General features: G+C 34.3%; 6 protein-coding genes across 15 annotated transcripts; 4 read left to right on the forward strand and 2 right to left on the reverse strand.

Moving 5' to 3' along the window:
• The first annotated feature begins 127 nt into the window (after positions 1-127).
• On the forward strand, positions 128-2,647 carry LOC117227848 (luciferin 4-monooxygenase). 4 transcript variants are annotated; one of them, XM_033483376.2, is made up of 6 exons: positions 128-451; positions 696-839; positions 917-1,707; positions 1,781-1,953; positions 2,015-2,422; positions 2,484-2,647. In XM_033483376.2, the coding sequence occupies exons 2-6, from the start codon at positions 723-725 to the stop codon at positions 2,603-2,605; spliced, it is 1,611 nt and encodes a 536-aa protein (XP_033339267.2). In that variant the 5' UTR covers positions 128-451; positions 696-722; the 3' UTR covers positions 2,606-2,647. The 4 variants fall into 4 exon arrangements, with proteins under 4 accessions (XP_033339267.2, XP_033339268.2, XP_033339264.2 ...); XM_033483377.2 differs by having other exon boundaries at positions 128-397; XM_033483373.2 differs by having other exon boundaries at positions 130-464.
• On the reverse strand, positions 2,437-5,158 carry LOC117227850 (3'(2'),5'-bisphosphate nucleotidase 1). 3 transcript variants are annotated; one of them, XM_076524190.1, is made up of 6 exons: positions 5,021-5,158; positions 4,077-4,122; positions 3,652-4,011; positions 3,347-3,566; positions 3,186-3,270; positions 2,437-3,109 (listed from the first exon to the last, which is right to left on the reverse strand). In XM_076524190.1, exons 3-6 carry the CDS (start codon positions 4,007-4,009, stop codon positions 2,849-2,851), a joined length of 924 nt encoding a protein of 307 aa, XP_076380305.1. In that variant the 5' UTR covers positions 4,010-4,011; positions 4,077-4,122; positions 5,021-5,158; the 3' UTR covers positions 2,437-2,848. The 3 variants fall into 3 exon arrangements, with proteins under 3 accessions (XP_076380305.1, XP_076380304.1, XP_076380303.1); XM_076524189.1 differs by lacking the exon at positions 5,021-5,158 and adding an exon at positions 4,752-4,889; XM_076524188.1 differs by lacking the exon at positions 5,021-5,158 and adding an exon at positions 4,620-4,759.
• Positions 5,159-5,251: 93 nt separating this feature from the next.
• Positions 5,252-6,823, forward strand: mtTFB2 (mitochondrial transcription factor B2). Of its 2 annotated transcripts, XM_076524187.1 has the most exons (4): positions 5,252-5,390; positions 5,696-5,891; positions 6,004-6,338; positions 6,421-6,823. In XM_076524187.1, the coding sequence occupies exons 2-4, from the start codon at positions 5,760-5,762 to the stop codon at positions 6,647-6,649; spliced, it is 696 nt and encodes a 231-aa protein (XP_076380302.1). In that variant the 5' UTR covers positions 5,252-5,390; positions 5,696-5,759; the 3' UTR covers positions 6,650-6,823. The 2 variants fall into 2 exon arrangements, with proteins under 2 accessions (XP_076380302.1, XP_033339269.2); XM_033483378.2 differs by having other exon boundaries at positions 5,292-5,891.
• A 59-nt stretch (positions 6,824-6,882) lies between these two features.
• On the forward strand, positions 6,883-8,071 carry LOC117227852 (uncharacterized). Of its 2 annotated transcripts, XM_033483382.2 has the most exons (3): positions 6,883-7,036; positions 7,160-7,299; positions 7,380-8,071. In XM_033483382.2, exons 2-3 carry the CDS (start codon positions 7,183-7,185, stop codon positions 7,836-7,838), a joined length of 576 nt encoding a protein of 191 aa, XP_033339273.1. In that variant the 5' UTR covers positions 6,883-7,036; positions 7,160-7,182; the 3' UTR covers positions 7,839-8,071. The 2 variants fall into 2 exon arrangements, with proteins under 2 accessions (XP_033339273.1, XP_033339272.1); XM_033483381.2 differs by lacking the exon at positions 6,883-7,036 and having other exon boundaries at positions 7,043-7,299.
• On the reverse strand, positions 7,898-9,527 carry LOC117227851 (transmembrane protein 179). Its single transcript, XM_033483380.2, has 2 exons — positions 9,218-9,527; positions 7,898-9,133 (listed from the first exon to the last, which is right to left on the reverse strand). Exons 1-2 carry the CDS (start codon positions 9,325-9,327, stop codon positions 8,578-8,580), a joined length of 666 nt encoding a protein of 221 aa, XP_033339271.1. The 5' UTR covers positions 9,328-9,527; the 3' UTR covers positions 7,898-8,577.
• A 598-nt stretch (positions 9,528-10,125) lies between these two features.
• On the forward strand, positions 10,126-19,353 carry Atg2 (Autophagy-related 2). Of its 3 annotated transcripts, none has more exons than XM_033483371.2 (19): positions 10,141-10,863; positions 11,031-11,343; positions 11,413-11,726; positions 11,811-11,990; positions 12,092-12,316; positions 12,381-12,853; positions 12,929-13,237; positions 13,318-13,435; positions 13,674-13,774; positions 13,856-14,350; positions 14,578-14,700; positions 14,769-15,297; positions 15,376-15,563; positions 15,637-16,136; positions 16,222-16,699; positions 16,771-17,526; positions 17,595-17,869; positions 17,964-18,265; positions 18,655-19,353. In XM_033483371.2, exons 1-19 carry the CDS (start codon positions 10,690-10,692, stop codon positions 18,892-18,894), a joined length of 6,093 nt encoding a protein of 2,030 aa, XP_033339262.2. In that variant the 5' UTR covers positions 10,141-10,689; the 3' UTR covers positions 18,895-19,353. The 3 variants fall into 3 exon arrangements, with proteins under 3 accessions (XP_076380300.1, XP_033339262.2, XP_033339261.2); XM_033483370.2 differs by having other exon boundaries at positions 10,142-10,863; positions 14,422-14,700; XM_076524185.1 differs by lacking the exons at positions 17,964-18,265; positions 18,655-19,353 and having other exon boundaries at positions 10,126-10,863; positions 14,422-14,700; positions 17,618-17,760.
• Positions 19,354-19,644: the final 291 nt, after the last annotated feature.

A 19,644-nucleotide genomic window follows, 5' to 3' on the forward strand; every position in this document is an offset into this window, starting at 1 on the left:
GTAGCAAATTTACAACTTCAGAGCTTCAGCTTCAGCGACTGGCCAACGTTGCACATTAGACCTGATCTACAACAACATAAACTCAGATTGTACAAACTCTGACGGAATATGAAACGTCTGGCATGGTGCTGCCACCATTGGCTTTTGTAGTGTTTCATGTATAACTAACATATCGACATTTGAAATTTTTGAATAAAAAATTATATAAATCATGATGGTGTAAGATAAAAGTAAATATAGCATTACCAATAAATTGGAAAAGATATATTTTGTACTGGCTACTGTAAAGACAGTGTTAGATATAATTATAAGTTGACAAAATTTACGTTGTGTACTTTATGAAACACTCCCCCATTAATTTGCCGGTCTTCCATACATGCTATACGCATGTACACATGTGAGTAGCATGCGTGTATTCCACTGTATTATTATACCGCACCCATAATTAAGAGTAAGTTGATACGGTACGTTGGTTTTAAAAGAATAATTTATTTTTATCCATTTTAAAAAAGAAACAGAATTGTGTTTACGTAAATACACCAATAATTTTTCAGAACTGCCACCCTTTTACTCTAATAACTATTGTACTAATTAATAACTAATTCTATACAGAAAATAACAGTTAGTTTAATATATTATTTATATATTTAGTACCTTCTACACCAAAGATGGAAAATTACGTGTTTTTTTTCCAGTGAGCTGTGCAATAAAATATTTTTAAAATGCAACAGAAAAATATTTTACATGGTCCAGCTGATACTATTCCACAATTTAAAAATTTGTCCATTGGACAATTACTTTTACAACAACTAAACATTCATAAATATTGGGTTGCACAAGTAAATAATTTAAATATCCTCTCTACTGTTCGTACAAGTAATTTCATATTTTTATTAAACAATGGAAATGTTTTTAGATAGATGCTTATACGGGAAAGGAACAAACATTTAAAGAAATTTTGGATGACAGTCGGAAGCTAGCAATTTCACTTAAAAAACAGGGATTAAAGAAACATGATTGTATCGCTATATGCAGTGAGAATAATGCAGAATTTTGTATACCAATGTGTGCTGCATTTTATCTAGGTGTTACCCTTAGTCCGTTAAATCCACTCTATTCAGAGAGGGAATTAACATATGCTTTAAACATCACAAAACCAAAATACATTTTTGTATCAACAGTTGGAGCGATTAACATGCTCAAAATTCATCCTCAGTTATTCTGGTCGCCACAGCTGATAATGTTAAGAGAATCAGAAAATAATAAGTTTCCCAGTATGAAGGATTTGATGTTAGATGTAATTGTTGGTAGTACCTTCAACGCTTGTTCTGTGGATAATGATCATATAGCAGTCATTCCATACTCCAGTGGCACAACAGGTCTACCAAAAGGAGTGATGTTAACGAATAAAAATTTATTAGCAGTAATAAGGGGTCTTGCAGTTTTAACACCTGAAATTTTGAATACTAATGTAACAACATTAGCTTTGTTACCATTTTTCCATGCATATTCTTTCTCTGTACTTCTTGTAAGACTTGCATTTGGAAATAAGAGTGTCATTTTGCCACGTTTTGAAGAAAATATGTTTCTACGAACTATAGAAAAGTATAGAATTGAATACATAACTCTTGTACCACCTCTTATGGTATTTTTGGCGAAGCACCCTATTGTAGATAAATACAACTTATCCAGTGTGAAGGATATTTGGTAAGCCTCTGTTTCTAACATTAAGTTCCATCATTAAATTTCAATAATGACTTAATTACTTTTGTTCGATTAGGTGTGGTGCAGCACATTTGTCAGAAAATATTGCAAAAATAGTTGCGAAAAGATTAAACATAACAAATATTAAACAAGGGTATGGATTAACAGAAACTGCTCTGGCTGTACTTATATCACCAAGTAATAGTACAAATTATGGAAGTGTAGGCATACTAGTCCCTGGAATTTCAGGTAACACAATCGATATGCTCTTTTCATAATATCGTTTTGATACTATTGTATTTCTATTCAGCAAAGGTAATACCAATAAATGGGAATGAATCGAGTGAACCTCTAGGACCAAACGAGATTGGAGAATTATGTTTCAAGGGAGATTTAATAATGAAAGGATACTACAATGATGAGAAAGCTACAACAGCCACAATCGATAAAGATAGCTGGTTACATTCAGGAGATATAGGATATTATGACGAACAGTATTATTTCTATATAGTAGATCGTTTAAAAGAACTTATTAAGTACAAAGGATATCAAGTTCCACCAGCTGAATTAGAAGCATTATTGTTAACATGTCCTGGAGTTAAAGATGTAGCAGTTATTGGAATACCACATGAAGAAGCAGGTGAATTACCAGCTGCTTTTATAGTTAAACAAGATGGATTTGACATAACAATAGAGGACATTGTTAAATTTGTAAATGGTGAGTCTTGAAAATCAGACAAATTAATATATTTATTATCTGTTAATAAAAATTATTACAGATCGTGTATCGAGTCACAAACGACTTCGGGGTGGCATCAAATTTGTTGATAGTATACCTAAAACAGCATCGGGAAAAATTCTACGCCGAGCATTACGAGATACATTTAAATCAAAACTGTAAAATTTCGATATTTAGTAGAAATATTACAAGCTTTAAATCTTTTGTTGCTTTATTTTTGTATTCATTTTAAAACATTGAAACGTGAAAGACTTTAATTTGTCTTCAATTATGTAGAACTTAAAAGATTTTAAAACACAATTTCAGAATCATTCTCCCCTAATCTCGTGTTTGAAATATTTTGTATTGAGAAAAAGAGCATAAATGCATAAGATAAATCTTTCAATTGAAAACGGACTATATACATTACTGTTTCAACTTTTCTTTTACTTTGTCTGGTATTTGATTTAAATACCATTGATGATTTTCACCAGGAGCAGTAGCTAATACACCCTTTACATTTGCAAATGAAGTTTTTGCATTATATGAATAAAATTCTCCATAGAAATCGGTTAAAGTGCCACCAACAGCGCTAAGAATAGCCTCAGGTGCACAGGTGTCCCATCTTTTGGAACCTTTACTAGCAAATACATAAGCATGGGCTTTTCCCTCCAATAAAAGTATTACCTACGATAAAAGTAACTATTAAAGTTAAAGTAACCATTCTGATGAATTTGAATCTATTAATTGCAAGTATAATTACCTTATACCCTGCACCACCAACGCGTAAAATTTCATCAGGATGTAAAGCATTTATAGCTGCTTGAACATTACTATCTGAATGTGAACTGAAAAGGTGGGTAATATTTCTTAATATTAAACACAACGAATTATAACTGTAACGATAGTGAAATCAAAATTTACCGTGTAGTTGTGATTATTCTTTTTCCACCCACAGGTATTGTTGGTGAGAAACCACCAAATCCTACACCACTTATGCCCCAAATAGTTCGTCCCAATATACCACTATCAATATTTTTATAATATGGTTGATGTATTACTCCTCCAACTGCTCTTTGCCCAACTGCCACTCCTACTAAAACTGTAACATGTTCTACAAGTCCTTGCGTATATTCTGATGTTCCTGAAACAATATATTTTCTTTTTTATATATGTAACAAACGAAAGTATTTTTACTTTTATTTATGTCAATTGAAATAAATACGTACCATCTAATGGATCTATCCAAACACATACATCCTTAGGATCAATATTTTCCAGATGTGCTGGTAATTTTAATTTTAATATTTCTTGATCTAGCTCTGTCACCATCCAATCAGGTGGTACATCACAGTTTGTCGATCCTTCTTCACCAATAATAGTAATATTTGGAAATTGAGAACTTAGCGAAGCAATAATACACCGTTGAGCACAACGATCAGCTTCAGTTTGTAAATCATTCTTGCCTTTTTCTACTATATTTAGATCTCCATAACTCATAACATCTCTTATAATTTTACCTGCTCTCACAGTAGCAGATATAGAAGATGCCACTATGCGTGATACTATGGATGCAGTCTGAGCCATATCTAAAATTTAACTGTTAATAGCAGCAGATATCGACACCGATGTTTAGAGATCAGAGAAACTATACCTTGTGTGAATACTTTCAATTTGTTGCATACATAGTCATTCTGGTTCTAGGTACAAAAACATTGTAATAAAAAGGTTAAAAATGATACAATCATTTCTCAAGGCTATATTAAGTAACGCATGCAAGAAAGTTTTACAAGTTTGCAATATGATTTTTAGTGCCTATGTATATAAATACTTTCCAAGTTCCATAGTATTATTTTAATGATTTATTATTGCAATAAGTAAAATGATAAAGATTAATTACTAGTGTCTGTAATTCTAGTTTAAATAGATTATTTATTGAAAATTGTAAATGAAGCACAATTAAAAATGATTTCATCTTCATGCATTATAATCTGTATAATTAATACATATTTCAAATAAAGAAAAAATCATACACACACAAAAAATGTATTGCAATTAAACAATTTTTTTAAAACGTTATGTCATATTTTTATGATTGTAGCATTAACATTATCAATGTACTACTAAATATGTAGTACCAAAAGTATTTATTAATTTAAATAATTGTTCATGAAAGTAAAATATTTTATGTACAAACCATTTATGTACTAAAAATTGTTCAACAAAAATATGTACACATAGAAGAGAGAATACTTCAAAGTACATATATACATAGTAATGTAATCACGCTCAACGTATCAATAAGTATATAAAGTACATAAGTACGTACATTGTTATAGGAAAAAAAAATACATAGGTGAAGTATACACGTCCCACGTAATTTATTATGGAGATTGTTTCATTCCATACGATCAATGAAATATAATGAAATAATATTTCAAGAACAATATTAATGTTTCATTCATACATATGTACGTTATCTGTGGTAGTGACACAATTTCATGTAAAAGATATTATACATATATACGCGTAGAGTACATGTTAAAAAACAATCGGCTAATGAAAATGTTTAAATGATATACATAGTGAGATACTTACTAAAAATCCGTTCGAAATACACTTGTTAAATTACTTGCTACCAAACGTTTACTAATCTAACCTTAAATTCATTTATCAGTTGTACTAAGTAAATACTATGTATGTCTAGTATAGAAAAAGAATCTTCGTAACGAGGATGATGTGGAAAAATTTATTATTTAGACTTAATTTTACGTTAGAATTACAAAAATTTAATAATGGTAATTTATTTAATTTATTTAATTTAACTAGATTTACTTTAAAAGCAAATGTAAAACAAGTAGTACGTTATATGAGTGCAAATGTCGTATATAAACAAAATAATCTCCAGAAAGATATGGGAAAGATCAACATAAAACTGAAACATAACATTCCACGATGGTATAAATTAGTGAGTACAAATGTAACAGACATGTATCTTATAAATGAGGTTGTAGCTAAGCAATTTATCTCGTTAATTCAAGTTGATATAAAAAAAAATGCATCACATGTAATAGAATTAAATCCTGGTCTGGGTTTTATAACTCAGCAGTTGCTCGAGATAGGTATCCCATTTGTTCATATGTATGAAAGGGAAATTAAATTCATCGATATATTAACCAAGTTACATAATAAATTTCCTAATAAATTAAGTCTGCAAAATTCAAATCTTTTTAATTTATCAAAATCGATGCATATAAATACTACCAACAAAAGCATTCAGAATGCATATAATCTATTGAAACATGTGCAACAAAAACAATGGAATGAGGAAAGTTGTATGCAAATAATTGGTGCAACAAATAAGGATTCATTTCTAAGACATTTAATATTAAGCGCAGTATTTCGAACATGTTTTATGGCATATGGACGACCAATATTTTATCTGGTTGTACCACCATCTATATGGGATGTTAGTATAAATGCTTGTTAAAAAAATTTCAAAAGTATATTATTCCATATACACTGTGATGCATCATATTGTATAGATATGATATTTTTAACTAATAATGCTTAATTTTTAGAAATTCACTGGTACAGCAATAACATCGAGTAATATTATGTTTCAAACAATATTTGATTATCATGTTTTTGGAGAAGTAGATAGAAAAGCATATGTACAATGGACCAGAGCAGAATTAAGAAAAAAATTAGCTCAACTTGTACAAAAAGATCCACCCATGACATTGATAAATAGTAAATGTAATAAAGATGTACTACCCTATCTATATGTCGTCAAAATTGAACCAAAACGTGAAATTCCAGTATTTCACTATGGAAAAGAGGATTTGTTATATTTTTGGTATTTTGTTCGACATAATTTATATAAACCAAGTATGCGAGTGATACCTTCAATGGAGTAAGTAATTATGTGTCCACAATTGCGATAAATATTAGGTACATATTAAATTATTAAATGTAAAACTAATTAATTTTTTCAGGAAATTAATACGAGGTTGTGGTGTGCGACTAATAGCTTTAAATATGAATGTGTTTACTCAGTACAATGATTTGAGCATTAAACAAATACAAGATCTTTATTTAGAATTTCGTTCTTGGCCAGAATTTAAAGAAAGCATATATACATCAAATGTAGCTGATGTTAAGTCCATGTATGATAATTATTTAGCAGCAGAAGAAGAAAATCACAAAACCATCATTACTAAATAATTGATTCTGAGACTGGAAAACTTGTTGTTTTTTATTGAAAATATATTAATATGAACTTTAATTATGTAAAAAATATAATTTGTTATTATAAATCTAGAAAAGTATTTTTATATTTGTGGAATCTCTTACATTTAATTATATGTAATAATACATGCAACAGTAGTTGGAAACAGTGATTGGCTAATGATTTTAATACTCACTAGTGATTGGTTAATGTTTTTATTTCTCTTATTTTGAATTATGGCTGACCTTGAAATCTCAGGGGCAGTCAGGTCATTCAATGAAAAGTATATATGTATATATATATACTACATATATATATATATATATATATATGTACATACATAGGTTCTGTGCATCTCCAGCAAGATAGTCATATTCAATAATGTAAGTTGATATTCATATTAAATTAAAGCTTACATAATCAGCTTTTATCAGAGATAAATATTTTTCACAATCTAGTATTTGCACTTATTGTAAAACATTGTTAAAAATTTAATATTTGAACAGTTAAATAACATTGTATACATAAAATGAAGTGGACTATTTTTTGTGCTACATTGGTTATATGGAATCATATAATATCTGGTCAAGACATTGTATTTCCAACAGAAGATGATATACCTCCTATTAGTAGCAGCATAGGAATGGTAATTACTTAATATTTGAACAATAATTTAATGACATTACGTAATAATAAAAAGTAATTGATATAATTGTTTTTTTTTAGGTAACAGAACGGGTACCATTAGATGCAACAGGTCAATGCCCTGAAAATATGTATATTTATCCCGGATATGGAAATAAAAGTGCATGGATATGTGATTGCAAACCTACATTTTTATATTTTCCTTTGAATGACAGTTGTTATGCAGCTTATAGACAAGGACCTTGTCCCCCTAAAAATTATGTAGTATTGCCTAAAAATGAGGCAACACCACAATGTGTAAAAAATCCATGCTCCGAAGATGGTTTGGTACAGTATAATAATGAGTGTTATCCTCTGCGAACTATAGGTGGTCCATGTGCTCCCAAAGGAGTATTGACTATAAATGAAACTACTTTTGAGATAGAATGTGCACCAGCAGATGTTGAACAATTTATAATAGTGGATCCACCTCCAAGACGGTGTCCTATAGGAACACGTAGAAATACTCTTGGAATATGTAGAGATGTATTGAAGCCTTAACGTATTATTTCTTGAATTGTCATTTACACATTTCTTAGAATAATAAATTTCTATGCACGTTTATATATTACTCATATATTATTACAATATGTTACATATATACTTACAAAATATATTTAAGTGGTGTTATTTTAACATAACGTACATTATATACATTGAATATATATATACTTATAAAATATGTAATACTAACTTTCTCTATTAAAGATGACTATATTAATTGCAATACATAACTATGTTGTATTATGTCTTTCCTACTCTTATGTACTGTATATACAAATGGCAGATTATAATACAATAAAAATTCTTTACATGTAACACTTGTTTAAGGTAAAGAAAATTAGTTAAAATAAAAATCACAAATCTTCTATTAGAGTATATATTAATAGAGTATGTATTAATTATAAAGCATATAAGTAACTATTTTATCCAGTCTTGTGATATGTGTAAAATTTAAAAACTATATAACATATTAAAATTTGAACAAAGAAAAACTTATTTTAAGATTCTGCCCTTTAATCTCGAAAAACTTCATAAGTTCATAACTTTTCTTTCTTGTTCCATACCTTTTGATAGAAAATCGTTTCGAATCAATTTATATTGTTTTAATTATATGAAATGGAAACTGCATGCTTGCAAAACTGATTTTTTTTAGTGTACAAACATTTCTTTACAGAGTTTCAATAATATAATTGAAACATTGGCATTTTTTAGATTCTTACAATATATATATATTCTCCTAATTTACTTCTTGTATTTCGTTACTTCTAGCTGCTTCTATCAATCTTTGCCTTTCTCTGTACATCGAAACTTTCATATTTTCCAATTGATGATATCGTAGCAACTTTAAGACTGCAAAAACTGACAAACCAACCCAAATAGATAAACTAGTCCATGTTCCAAACTGAGCAGCACCTAACTCTATGTGAAAACCAGATGTGTCTATTCCATCAGCTTTATCAATGTCATTTCCAGCTGCCAATTCACACGAAGGAAATCTCTTTGTCATATTTTGACACCAAGTCATAAATCCAAGCGTGACAATAATTGCAGCAATTAAAGTTATTGCTGTAAATACTATTGAACTAACAACATCTATGAATGCTGATAAGAAAGAGCTGTCTTCACCGTGATACATCAATACAGATAATCTATAGATTTGTACAGCAGATGTTAAAAGCAACAGCAAACCAACAAATATTGTATAATTACAATAAGCCTGCGAGGCCCAATTTACAACAAATTGCCCATCTGATTCTTGCCATGTTCCTGTCGAGAATAGTAGACAATGACCCCTGAAAAAGAAAATTACAGTGACAGCATGTCACACATAAAAATTATAATTAATTGTTAATTGTTTCACTTGATGCTGTAAATACCTAAATTCATCTTGATGCAAACCCATAGGTATGATAATGCAAAGTGATAAAATGAAGGCTACAATATATCCAGATATTTGACTAAGCAGCAAAATATTGGTTAGAGCCATTTTCTTAATCGGTAGAAATAATTGTTCGTCTGTAACACGTTTGTAAAAATAAATTGCGTTTTAATGAACTTCTGGTAAACTTCCGAATAATTTCTATGACAGCGCGATCCAATCCAATATGTATGTATGTATGTATGTAAATACATGACACATGCATCGGAAATCGGAACTTATCAAAAATCTAGTATGAACGAGGGCGCGATCAGTCTGGTAAACTTTGCAAAACATCTTCTTCATTTACATGTTTATTAAATAAATTTGAAATTACTGAACGCCAAATAATTGCATAAGGGCGAATAGATTAAAACTTGAAACAAATATCGAAACGTCATTATCGGTTCAATATGAAAATCCTAGAGTGATAAATTATTCTTTCACAATATGCATTAAGTATGCAACAATTACGCATATGTATTTATGCAAAAAATGATATGCAATGCAAAGAATATTATAAATGTGACATTGTGTACACACTAACTTTTTTCGTATTGACATGCAAATCGTATTCGAATAAGGAACACATTTAATATTTCTACAGATACATACGTAATATGAATCATTTATACTCTTTACACTGATTCAAATACGTATTTTACATATACATATACAATACGCACATATATGGAACAAATGATAGGGTATAATAAAATTAATTGCTATCACACTATCTATCCATATCGCTACATTTTTCATGGAAAAGCAATACATAGAAGAATAAATTTGTTATTAAATTACAAGAAAACTGATAACCAATGATGCGGTACGATACAAATAAATTCGTTTGAAGTTACAAGTTATAAGTTTCCGTGCTGGTTTTGCTCGTCAGAGAAACAGAATGAATAATTCTCAACGATAAACAGAAAAGAATAGATTCATAAGCGAGCGTAACGGAACTGCTGTATCACTCGTGATAGAAACGATGTATGCGTTATTGAAATGATGTTGAAATGGCATTAATACAAATGTGACGGAGCAATACATATTAGAAAATCCGAGTATCGGTGCGCGTCTCTCTCGAAAGTCAGATGATTTTAGTCAATGAGTGTATCGTTTCACAGTGTTGTCCGATAGTCAGGCGCGACTGTACCCGCGCGTCAGCATGTGTGTGTGTAAATGTTTGTAGTGTGTCCGAAGGAAAACATTACGCAGCTAGAACCCCCGTGTTACATCCGAATTGTCGTATTATGTTAAGGATCATTGTACCAAGTTGGACACGTGCTAGAAAGATGTAATTCACATAGATAAATTGTTTTTTTTATGCACCGTGCCCGAATAACAGGCCTAACATAAGACGTATGACGGGAGACAGACCTTCGAAAATCCTGTCTTTCTTAGATTTGGACTGTCAAACGTAAAGACACAATGTCCTGGTTGGGATGTTTACCCTGGTCACAGGGGATCAAAAAACGGGCCTGCAGATATCTCCTACAACGATATCTTGGTCAATTTTTCGAGGAGAAGTTGACATTGGATCAGCTTACTGTAGATCTTTATAATGGAACTGGTCGTGTAACCAATGTCAGCCTTGATGTGCAGGTATTGTCATTTTCTTTGTTTCATTCATCTTTGTTGGTCTTTGTTTAGTAATGACAAAGATAAAAGAATTGACAGGTGTGATTCACCTTGTTTGTCCGAAGGGATCCTCTTTTATCGAATATGACATTTAAGGAGAGAGAAAGATTTTATTGTTTTCTTTTTAATAGGCGCTCAACGAAATGGGAGAACAACAAAATCTCCCATTGGAATTCGTTGATGGTTTTATAGCGGAGATGTCCATTAGTATACCTTGGTCTGCTTTGTTGAGCGAAGCCACGTACGTGGAAGTAACCCGTCTCAGATTGACCGTTCAACCTAGACAGAGAACACAAAGCGGGACGTCAATGTTCGAGTCTATGTGGAGTTCCATGACATCTAGTATGCAGCTTGCACAAGAATGTTTACAAGAAGATGCTAGTAATGCTGGGAATAATCAGCCGTTGGAAGGAATAGAACTGTTTGCACAAACAATAGACTCAAGTATGAATTTGGATGTAACATATAAAGTTTAGGAATAAATGTGTTGTAATGCAAAAAATTTATTTTCAGTTTTATGCAGGGTAAAAGTGAGATTCATAGATACCATAATACGTTTGGAACATGTGCCGCTAGACTCTTCCACTGGAGTTGCAATAGAGATGTGTATAAAAAACCTGGAATATTCAGACGAAGCAGGCTTGGATCCGAGTAGTACATCATTAGATCCGAACCAGGCAACAAAGAGTTACATTGTGTCAGCGTTCACTACAAAACGCTTCTATCTAGAGGGTGTGACGTTTTATACAGATGAATTTCCATCTCGAGCAAGAACTTTCTCTAGGAGTTTAATAACAACGAGTAGGGGTTCCACGCCAGATTCTAAAGTAATATTTTTTTCTGAGATTTAGTGAGAAAATGAATAAAATTAGAAATCTAGAGAAAAATTTTGTGGAATATTTTTGCTCCAGAATTCAGACGGTCAATTTTCTTCAGCACAAATATCTTCTGTTCAAAATATCCAAACTCCTCCAGAGGGAAATATTCTTAATAATTTAAATGGATCGAATCCTATAATGTTTGCTAAGTTGGCAGGCAGACAAGAAATAAGATTGATGTTGAAACAAGGAGAAGGTGTTTCAGGGCCAAAGGTAAAGTCAAGTGATTGAAATTAAATAACAAATTTCTTTACATGCTGACACCATATTTTAATGAACGTCGCCCGAAATAAAGGAGGAATTAATTACTTTAGGTAGAATTAGAAGTAACTTTGGGCTCTTTTACTTCGTTCTTGAGCCCTCGGCAAGTGCATGTTTTAATGGAACTGGAACATGGACTAGCATCTCCAGATTTGGAAGACATTAGTAACGTTGTACCAAGAACATGCACTGAGAAACCAATGGCCGGTAGCGACTTTAATCGCGTAGAACGAGAACTTATTCATCAAATACGTCCAATACAAGGAATGCGTACAACGGTATAAATATATCATTAAATATTTAAAAGTCTTCAATAAATAAGTCATAAATATAAAATTGTAGGATTTAAGGCACACACAAGGTTGGTCTACAGCATCTTTGGATGAGTCAGATAATGAAGATGAGTTTTTACCAATGCAATTACCGGGATCTTCTTCGATGAGCGATTCTATTATAAGCAATAATACTAGCATGGATGAAAGTATATCCGCCAGTAGTATTAACTTGAAATCTTCGATTACAAATATAACGAAACAGCGCAAACACAGACATAGCGTGGACAATGGTTCCTCTGCCGATACGTTTCATTTTCGCGTGAGAGTGTCTTCTATAGCTGTAATCTTGTTACACGAAGATATATTGACGACATGTGTGGATGGTGGTGGTCTAACATGCTCCAGTATACAGCAAATGAAAAATTCAGCAGATGAATTTTTTAAGCAATTGGGATTGTTTGCAGTTGGCGGATATGGAAATAAAGATTTTGACAAGGCGTCTAAATTGCTTTTAGATGCTTGCCACTTGAGTCACATTAGGTGTGCGCAAATAAATTACTACATTGAATTAAAACAATCTAAATTTTATAATCAATCGTTTTGAATTTATTGCAGGTTGCTTGCTGCACCTTTAGTGATGGAAGGGAGGGAAAAGACTATTACATTGTCTTCAGTAATATCTGGAACGTTGACTTTAGCCAGCTTAGAAATTGTAGAATGTTTAATCGATTCGAACAGTTCCAATGTGAATGGAACACCGCCAGTGGAATTTGTAGAACTGCTTGCTTTCGTAAAGAAGAATTCGACGAAACACGGTATTAGTAATAAAACAAATTTTAAAATGAAATTTAAGTATGTGGAAGACGCTCATAGTGCTCGGCATGCCCAATTAATGAAATCCACGCATCCTTGTACAGAAATCGAGTAAGTTGAGCAAATTTTAATCTATATTTATAAAATAAACTTGAGCTGCTGTAATTAAACCTACGTCAATGTTTGCGTAGCATTGAATTGGGGCCATGCAACAGCGAAGTGGATATAACTATTGTAGATAGGATATGTGCTTTACTTAATCCACAGCCAATATGCGTTTGTAATGCAGCCTCGAAAAACAAGAATACCGTGAGTTTTACTAGCATTATTTCATATCGATGTATAACATTTCCTTTATAATGTCGCGTAACTCGAAATCAAGTGACACATTCGCGAACAAAGAAAACTATTTTCTCTTACAATTAGTTGTGCTACGAGATGTTAGCAATGGAAACGTGACGTGAAAAGAGTGGCGACGCTACGGAGGAAATATTGCACTCTATTATAATTTAAGCTCTTTTTATTATTCAAATTATGTCTTTTCCAGACTCAACAAACGTTATTTTACCAAGCTGTAGAACATTCAACTTTATCAAACTTTGCAGCTGCTATAAATGTGTCTGCAACACAGTGTGCAATAAAACTAAGGTAATATGCGAGTACAAAAGTGAAAGCATATGAGTATCTTTTACACGTTACACATTTAAATGGTCAATAATTTAAAAATAGGTTTCCAATACCAGATTTAAGACCACTGCACGACATGAATCGGGCGCCATGGTGGAAACGATCAGTAAGAATGGATTACATGGTTTTGAAACTGAAAGATGCGCAAATAATTTGCACCATGAAGAATCATCCTCAGTCTGTGGTGAAGTACGAGGTTCAATTCCAAAAGATGCTTCTTTCGTACGCGGAAACGGAGACGGACAATCCAATAAATATAGGCAAAGTTACAACTGACGACAAAGACAATGGATCCTGTGATCAAGTCAACGAAGGCTTCGACTGGGCCAGAGTGGTTATTACGATATATCCGCAACGCTTGAGCAGCCAACTAGAGGACAGTTCCGATGGTGAAACGGATTCCAGCCTGGACGAAACTTTAAAGAAGACTCCTAAGCACCAACCATCGCCATTCAGTTCCAAACGGGTGATTCATGAATCCGATACACCCCATTCTAGACCCCATGGACAAGGCGACAGAGACGATACAGAACAAAGGTTGGTCTATCAGAATGTTTGGAGAGATTTCGAATTCCTATAGAATAAAAGATTTCAAATTTTGTTAATAGAGAAGGGGAGGAGTTAATCATACCAGGTAGTCGTGAAGAAATGCTAGAATTTATGGATGAAGGCATTCGAGGTTCTAGGATTCAAGTGGAGATCAACTTTCCATGTGTTTCTGTTCAGATACCATCTAAGCATCTTTATGAATTGTTGTTTAATAGGTTAAATACTGACCTGTTTTTATGGGAACCATCAGCACCGAGGCCGAAGTATGGTACACATATGGAGAGTTATATTGGACTTAATTTGGCATCCACCCTGTTGCAGGAGTCAGCTTATCCCAGGTAACGGGTTTCAACAAGAATAAAATAGTTGTTTAGCGATAACCGTAAAATATGTTTGCGCGTTTTAGATTCAGCACGTGTAAAAGTGGTATTCAATACAATTCCGACACTGAGTCGGACTCGGACGGCATATTTCAATCTGCAGCCGATAAAAGTTACAGACAACATCAGAATAAGTCGTCAAGAAACGGTCAGAGTAACTTAGCACTAATTTTGAGTATAGATCAAGGTCTCCTCTGTATGTTTACCCCGGTTCGCGATTCGTTGCGCAATGTAATACCCGGGCAACAGGGGGAATTGATAATAAGGGTGGAAGATGCGACGATATTTTCAGTACCTACCTACAAAGGGAATTCAAATTTGGGTTACGTGTGTGCCATGATAAAAGAAGTGTCTTTGGATCATTACGGATTAATGACCACTCCATCGGAACCACCTCCACTGAGACCCATTAGCAGCGTTACACCGCGACATTGTCAGAAGGTTATATATAAAACTGTGCCAGGCGCGAATGTAACAGAAACAAGCAATAATGATAAAGATATGGTGATGCTCGCTATTCGGATACAAACGGCTCATCAGACTCATCGTATAAAAGTATGTTTTTTCTTAAATGCAACGAATTATTGTAGTCAGTCCGATTGTTTGTATATTCTTCGTGTTTCTTTTTTACAGACATTCAGAGTGGCAGTAGGCATATCGAATGCAACACTCAGGCATAGAGTGTGCACTAGTGCTACGTCATGGTTCTCGCAGCTGAAAGATTGCTTGGATGTAGCTGATCATCCGGTCGCTGGATATTGTCCTCCCGGGATATTAACGGAGCTGCATTTGCATCTTTGGAATTGTGCAATCGATTATAGGTTTTTACTCAGATCAATTCAAAAGACAAAGTTCACACAATGAACAGCTAATGGAACGTTTCCTCAATTTTAGGCCATTATATTTGCCACTCAGAGCAATGGTGACCCTCGGCAATTTCAGCGTCTCTAGTAACATAGCCGGACAGACGAACACCTCGACGTTACGCTTTATAGCGGAGGATATTGCTTTATTTATCTCCAACAAATTAGGGAAAACGATCGACATAAAGCGGGATTATGTGTGCGTTATGGATGTAGGCCTGTTCGAGCTGTCTTTGAGATTAAATGATAAAATGTGCGGCGGAGGGCCCAGAATAGATCTGAGAGCTAGCAATAATGTTCTCCATATTCGAACGTGTTCGGATTCCGGTCGTGCTCTTATTCAACTGTTGAAATACTTTGCCAGTGATGGGGACTTAGCATCGAATACAGAAAGCATGGAGAGTATCACGGTACCAAGTTCTGGAGACGAGGAGAGTCTTCTCGGGGACGAAAGTATAAATATGTTAACTAAGAGTCAAGAAGAACGTATAAATAGTTTAATGGAGGAAGCGATGGAGGAGACCGTGAAAGGTAATTTTAAACGATACGGTGGAACATTTTAAACTCAATTCTTATTTTTCATCTTCTCACGAGTAATGGTATCGTTACCATTTAGGAAAGGATATAAATGTGGACGATAACACGATGGTAGCCGAAAATCGTGTAGAGGTGTTCTTTTTTCCCGACGAACCCCACGCAACGTCGCAAATAGTACCTGAAATGTGTAAAGGCCCCGAGCAATGTGTCAAGCCGGAATGTAATATGGAGGCTGATGACTCTAACGAGGATTTTTGTATATTAGGAGAAGAGGCTGGCACAGGAATCATGCCTAGGCACGGCGTGCCGGAAGTTCGGTGGCTGTGTTTAGAATCTCTAAGGATAATAGACAACCACTTTTCGGTTCCGCTCGGTAAAACGGATTTACTGAAAGCGCCTAGGCATTTTCCTGTTCCCATTTTAAGGTATACCCTCTGTGAAATGACGCTGGTTTGGCACATGTACGGAGGAAAGGATTTCGATACCTCGCCACCGATCAAAAAACAAGTTACTATTAATGATAATATAATTCGCCCGAACACAGCGACTCAAGAACGGTATGTATATTATATATCAACGAAAATCTTGAATATATCATAAAATTATGATCATATATATATATATGCAGATCTCCTTGGTGCGACGGTGTCACTTTCAATAAATCCAATCCTAACGAGGTACATTTCGGTAGCGTGCCAAATTCGCCGCGAGGAAAGGTTAAAGAAGTTACAGAATGGCAAGCAGTAGGAGGCCCGGGTCGGCAGCACGATGTCCTGATGGAACTCCAGTTGAATAAAGTGCGCTTTCAACACGAGGTCTATCCGGACAATACTGTTGAAGCGGCCAGACAAATATTGCTAATAAGTGATATTGAAATTCGGGACAGGCTAGCATCTTCGCAGATCAACAAATTCTTATACCAATATAGTAGCGAATCGAAACCCAAACAGTCCCATGCGAACATGTTTGCTATGAAAGCGGTCCACGTCAGGCCGGATCCAAGATTAAGTGCTCAAGAATGTTGTTTAAAGCTCAGCCTACTGCCATTGCGTCTAAACATAGACCAAGACAGCCTATTGTTCTTGATAGAGTTCTTCAACGAATTGAGCGGTGAATCAAAGCAGACAACCGAGAATTCTAATGCATCTAGCAATCCTCAAACTCCTCCGGTGTCCAAGCAAGGGTCGCTAACTCACCACCCACCGGTCATGAGCGTGAACGACACTGCGCCTAATGCTCCATCACCAACGAATACGTCGGAAAATGATACTCTAAATCCGAATCTGTTGATATTGCTGGAAGACGAGCTGATGATCAAAGAGAAGAAGACGAAAGCGAAAGCAACGCAAGAAGTTCACGAAGATTGTCAACCGATATATTTTAGGTAACGATACTGTGACAGTAAGATTTATCCTATAATATAATTAAGTTGTTGTCTCTTTTTTGCGCCAGGAGTGTAATATTTTCCCCCGAAGTCCTTGTTAGATTAGATTATCATGGGAAGCGTGTAGATCTCACTCACGGATCATTAGCGGGCCTCCTAATGGGACTGGCTCAGTTGAACTGTTCTGAATTAAGACTGAAAAGATTGACACATCGACATGGACTTCTGGGATTCGATAAACTCATCACATTTTTACTCTCCGAGTGGTTGCAGGATATTAAAAAAAATCAACTCCCAAGTTTGCTTGGCGGTGTAGGTCCTATACACTCGCTGGTACAATTATGTGAGCAAAAATATCAGTTTAGATATTATACTATATTCACTGCATAATACACTACATTAAATATTCAAATTGAATGCTCCTTATGGTGTTGTAGTTCAAGGGATAAGAGATCTCTTTTGGTTGCCCATTGAACAGTACCAGAAAGATGGAAGAATCATTAGGGGCCTGCAACGGGGTGCAAACAGTTTCACCACGTCCACGACAATGGCAGCATTAGAATTAACTTCTAGATTAATACATGCTATACAAAGCACCGCTGAAACAGCTTACGACATGGTCAGTCCTGGGCCCAGTGTTAGACGAAAACCGAAAGGGCAGAAAGGACGTCGGAAGAGATATAGTCAACCGTTGGACATTCGAGAAGGAATGAATAACGCCTATATGCTAGTGAAAGAGGTGAATCTTGAAAATGGTCAAATCTTTTTGGGTCCCACAGTACAAATTTTAATAGAGATTTGCTGACATACAAAAGGAATTTACTAAAAAAAAAAAAATAATTTAACATGAATCTTTCACTCAGAATGTCGGATATACTTTTTCGCTGTATCTTCAACCGATTCTTAGTCTCTATTTATTCATCTATAAAATCTTGCATTAAACTATGTCATAGCATTGGTAGCAAAATAAATTAAATGTTAATTCTATCGCTTGTAAGATAAATTGTTGTAGATCTTTAATTGGTGTGCAGTGCATATTGACGATTACAAAATCATCCGATTAATGTTGTAAACAGAACGAATATTTTGTCATGCTAATCGCTAACATTGAAGGTGTATTTTTTTTAGGGTTTGGGAGAAACAGCAAATCAGTTAGTCCGTGTAGCCAGCGAAGAACACGAACAGAAGGGTGTTTCTGGCGCCGTTGGCGGTGTTCTACGGCAAATACCATCGACGGTCGTGAAGCCGATTATTTTGGCCACCGAAGCCACTAGTAACGTTTTAGGTGGTATGCAGTCGCAACTGGTACCTGACGCGAGATGGGAAGCGGCTCAGAAATGGCGGCAAGATTCGAACGAGGAGAATTGATGTTTGCCGGTCTGCGCCAAGTGCCCGGGCAGTTGTTTTTCATGACCTCTGTAATATATTGAATCCATGACGTGAAATCACAAGGAAACGCGAGTGTGAATCCGCGAAACATGAAACATACAATACGGGAAAGTCAATTGACATGATGACACGCGAATAAAATGAACCTTAGACCTAAACGCATAAATTTTATTAAGAGATTTTTGCAAGATTATGCAAATAAGCAATGCAAGATTCGTGTAACTATCTTTCAGTTCCATTAATTTTTGTTTTATATTATACATATAATATATTACGAAGAGATCAACTCGATTTGTTATATATAGTTTATGAATAAAACTATATATTATCGTGAAATGTTATTCTCGCAGCTTGTATGTATATTTGTTCCGACGATGCGTATGTTTTATACCAGTGATATGTATCTGAAGACTTTTATTAATAAAATTATAACGCTTATTATGATGTGCCACTTTCTACATAAAACTGTAAATACAGGGTGTCCAAAAAATGTCTCGTAATCCGGAAATGGCGGGTTCCTCGGATCATTTGAAGCAACTTCTTCGTTTACAAAAATTTTCTCCGAGGCGCCGTTAACGAGTTATTAATGAAAAACAGTGACAAATAAGAATCGAGTACGGCTCAGCCATCCAGCGCACGACGCCCAGTTCCGCTCGGTCGCCTCGCGCCAGCTGAGTTCGCCTCTCATTAGCAACTTTTTTCTTTGCGAAAATTTTCTCCGAGGCTTCG

The sequence above is a fragment of the Megalopta genalis genome, chromosome 8 (assembly GCF_051020955.1).
Source record: "Megalopta genalis isolate 19385.01 chromosome 8, iyMegGena1_principal, whole genome shotgun sequence".
Taxonomy (NCBI): domain Eukaryota; kingdom Metazoa; phylum Arthropoda; class Insecta; order Hymenoptera; family Halictidae; genus Megalopta; species Megalopta genalis.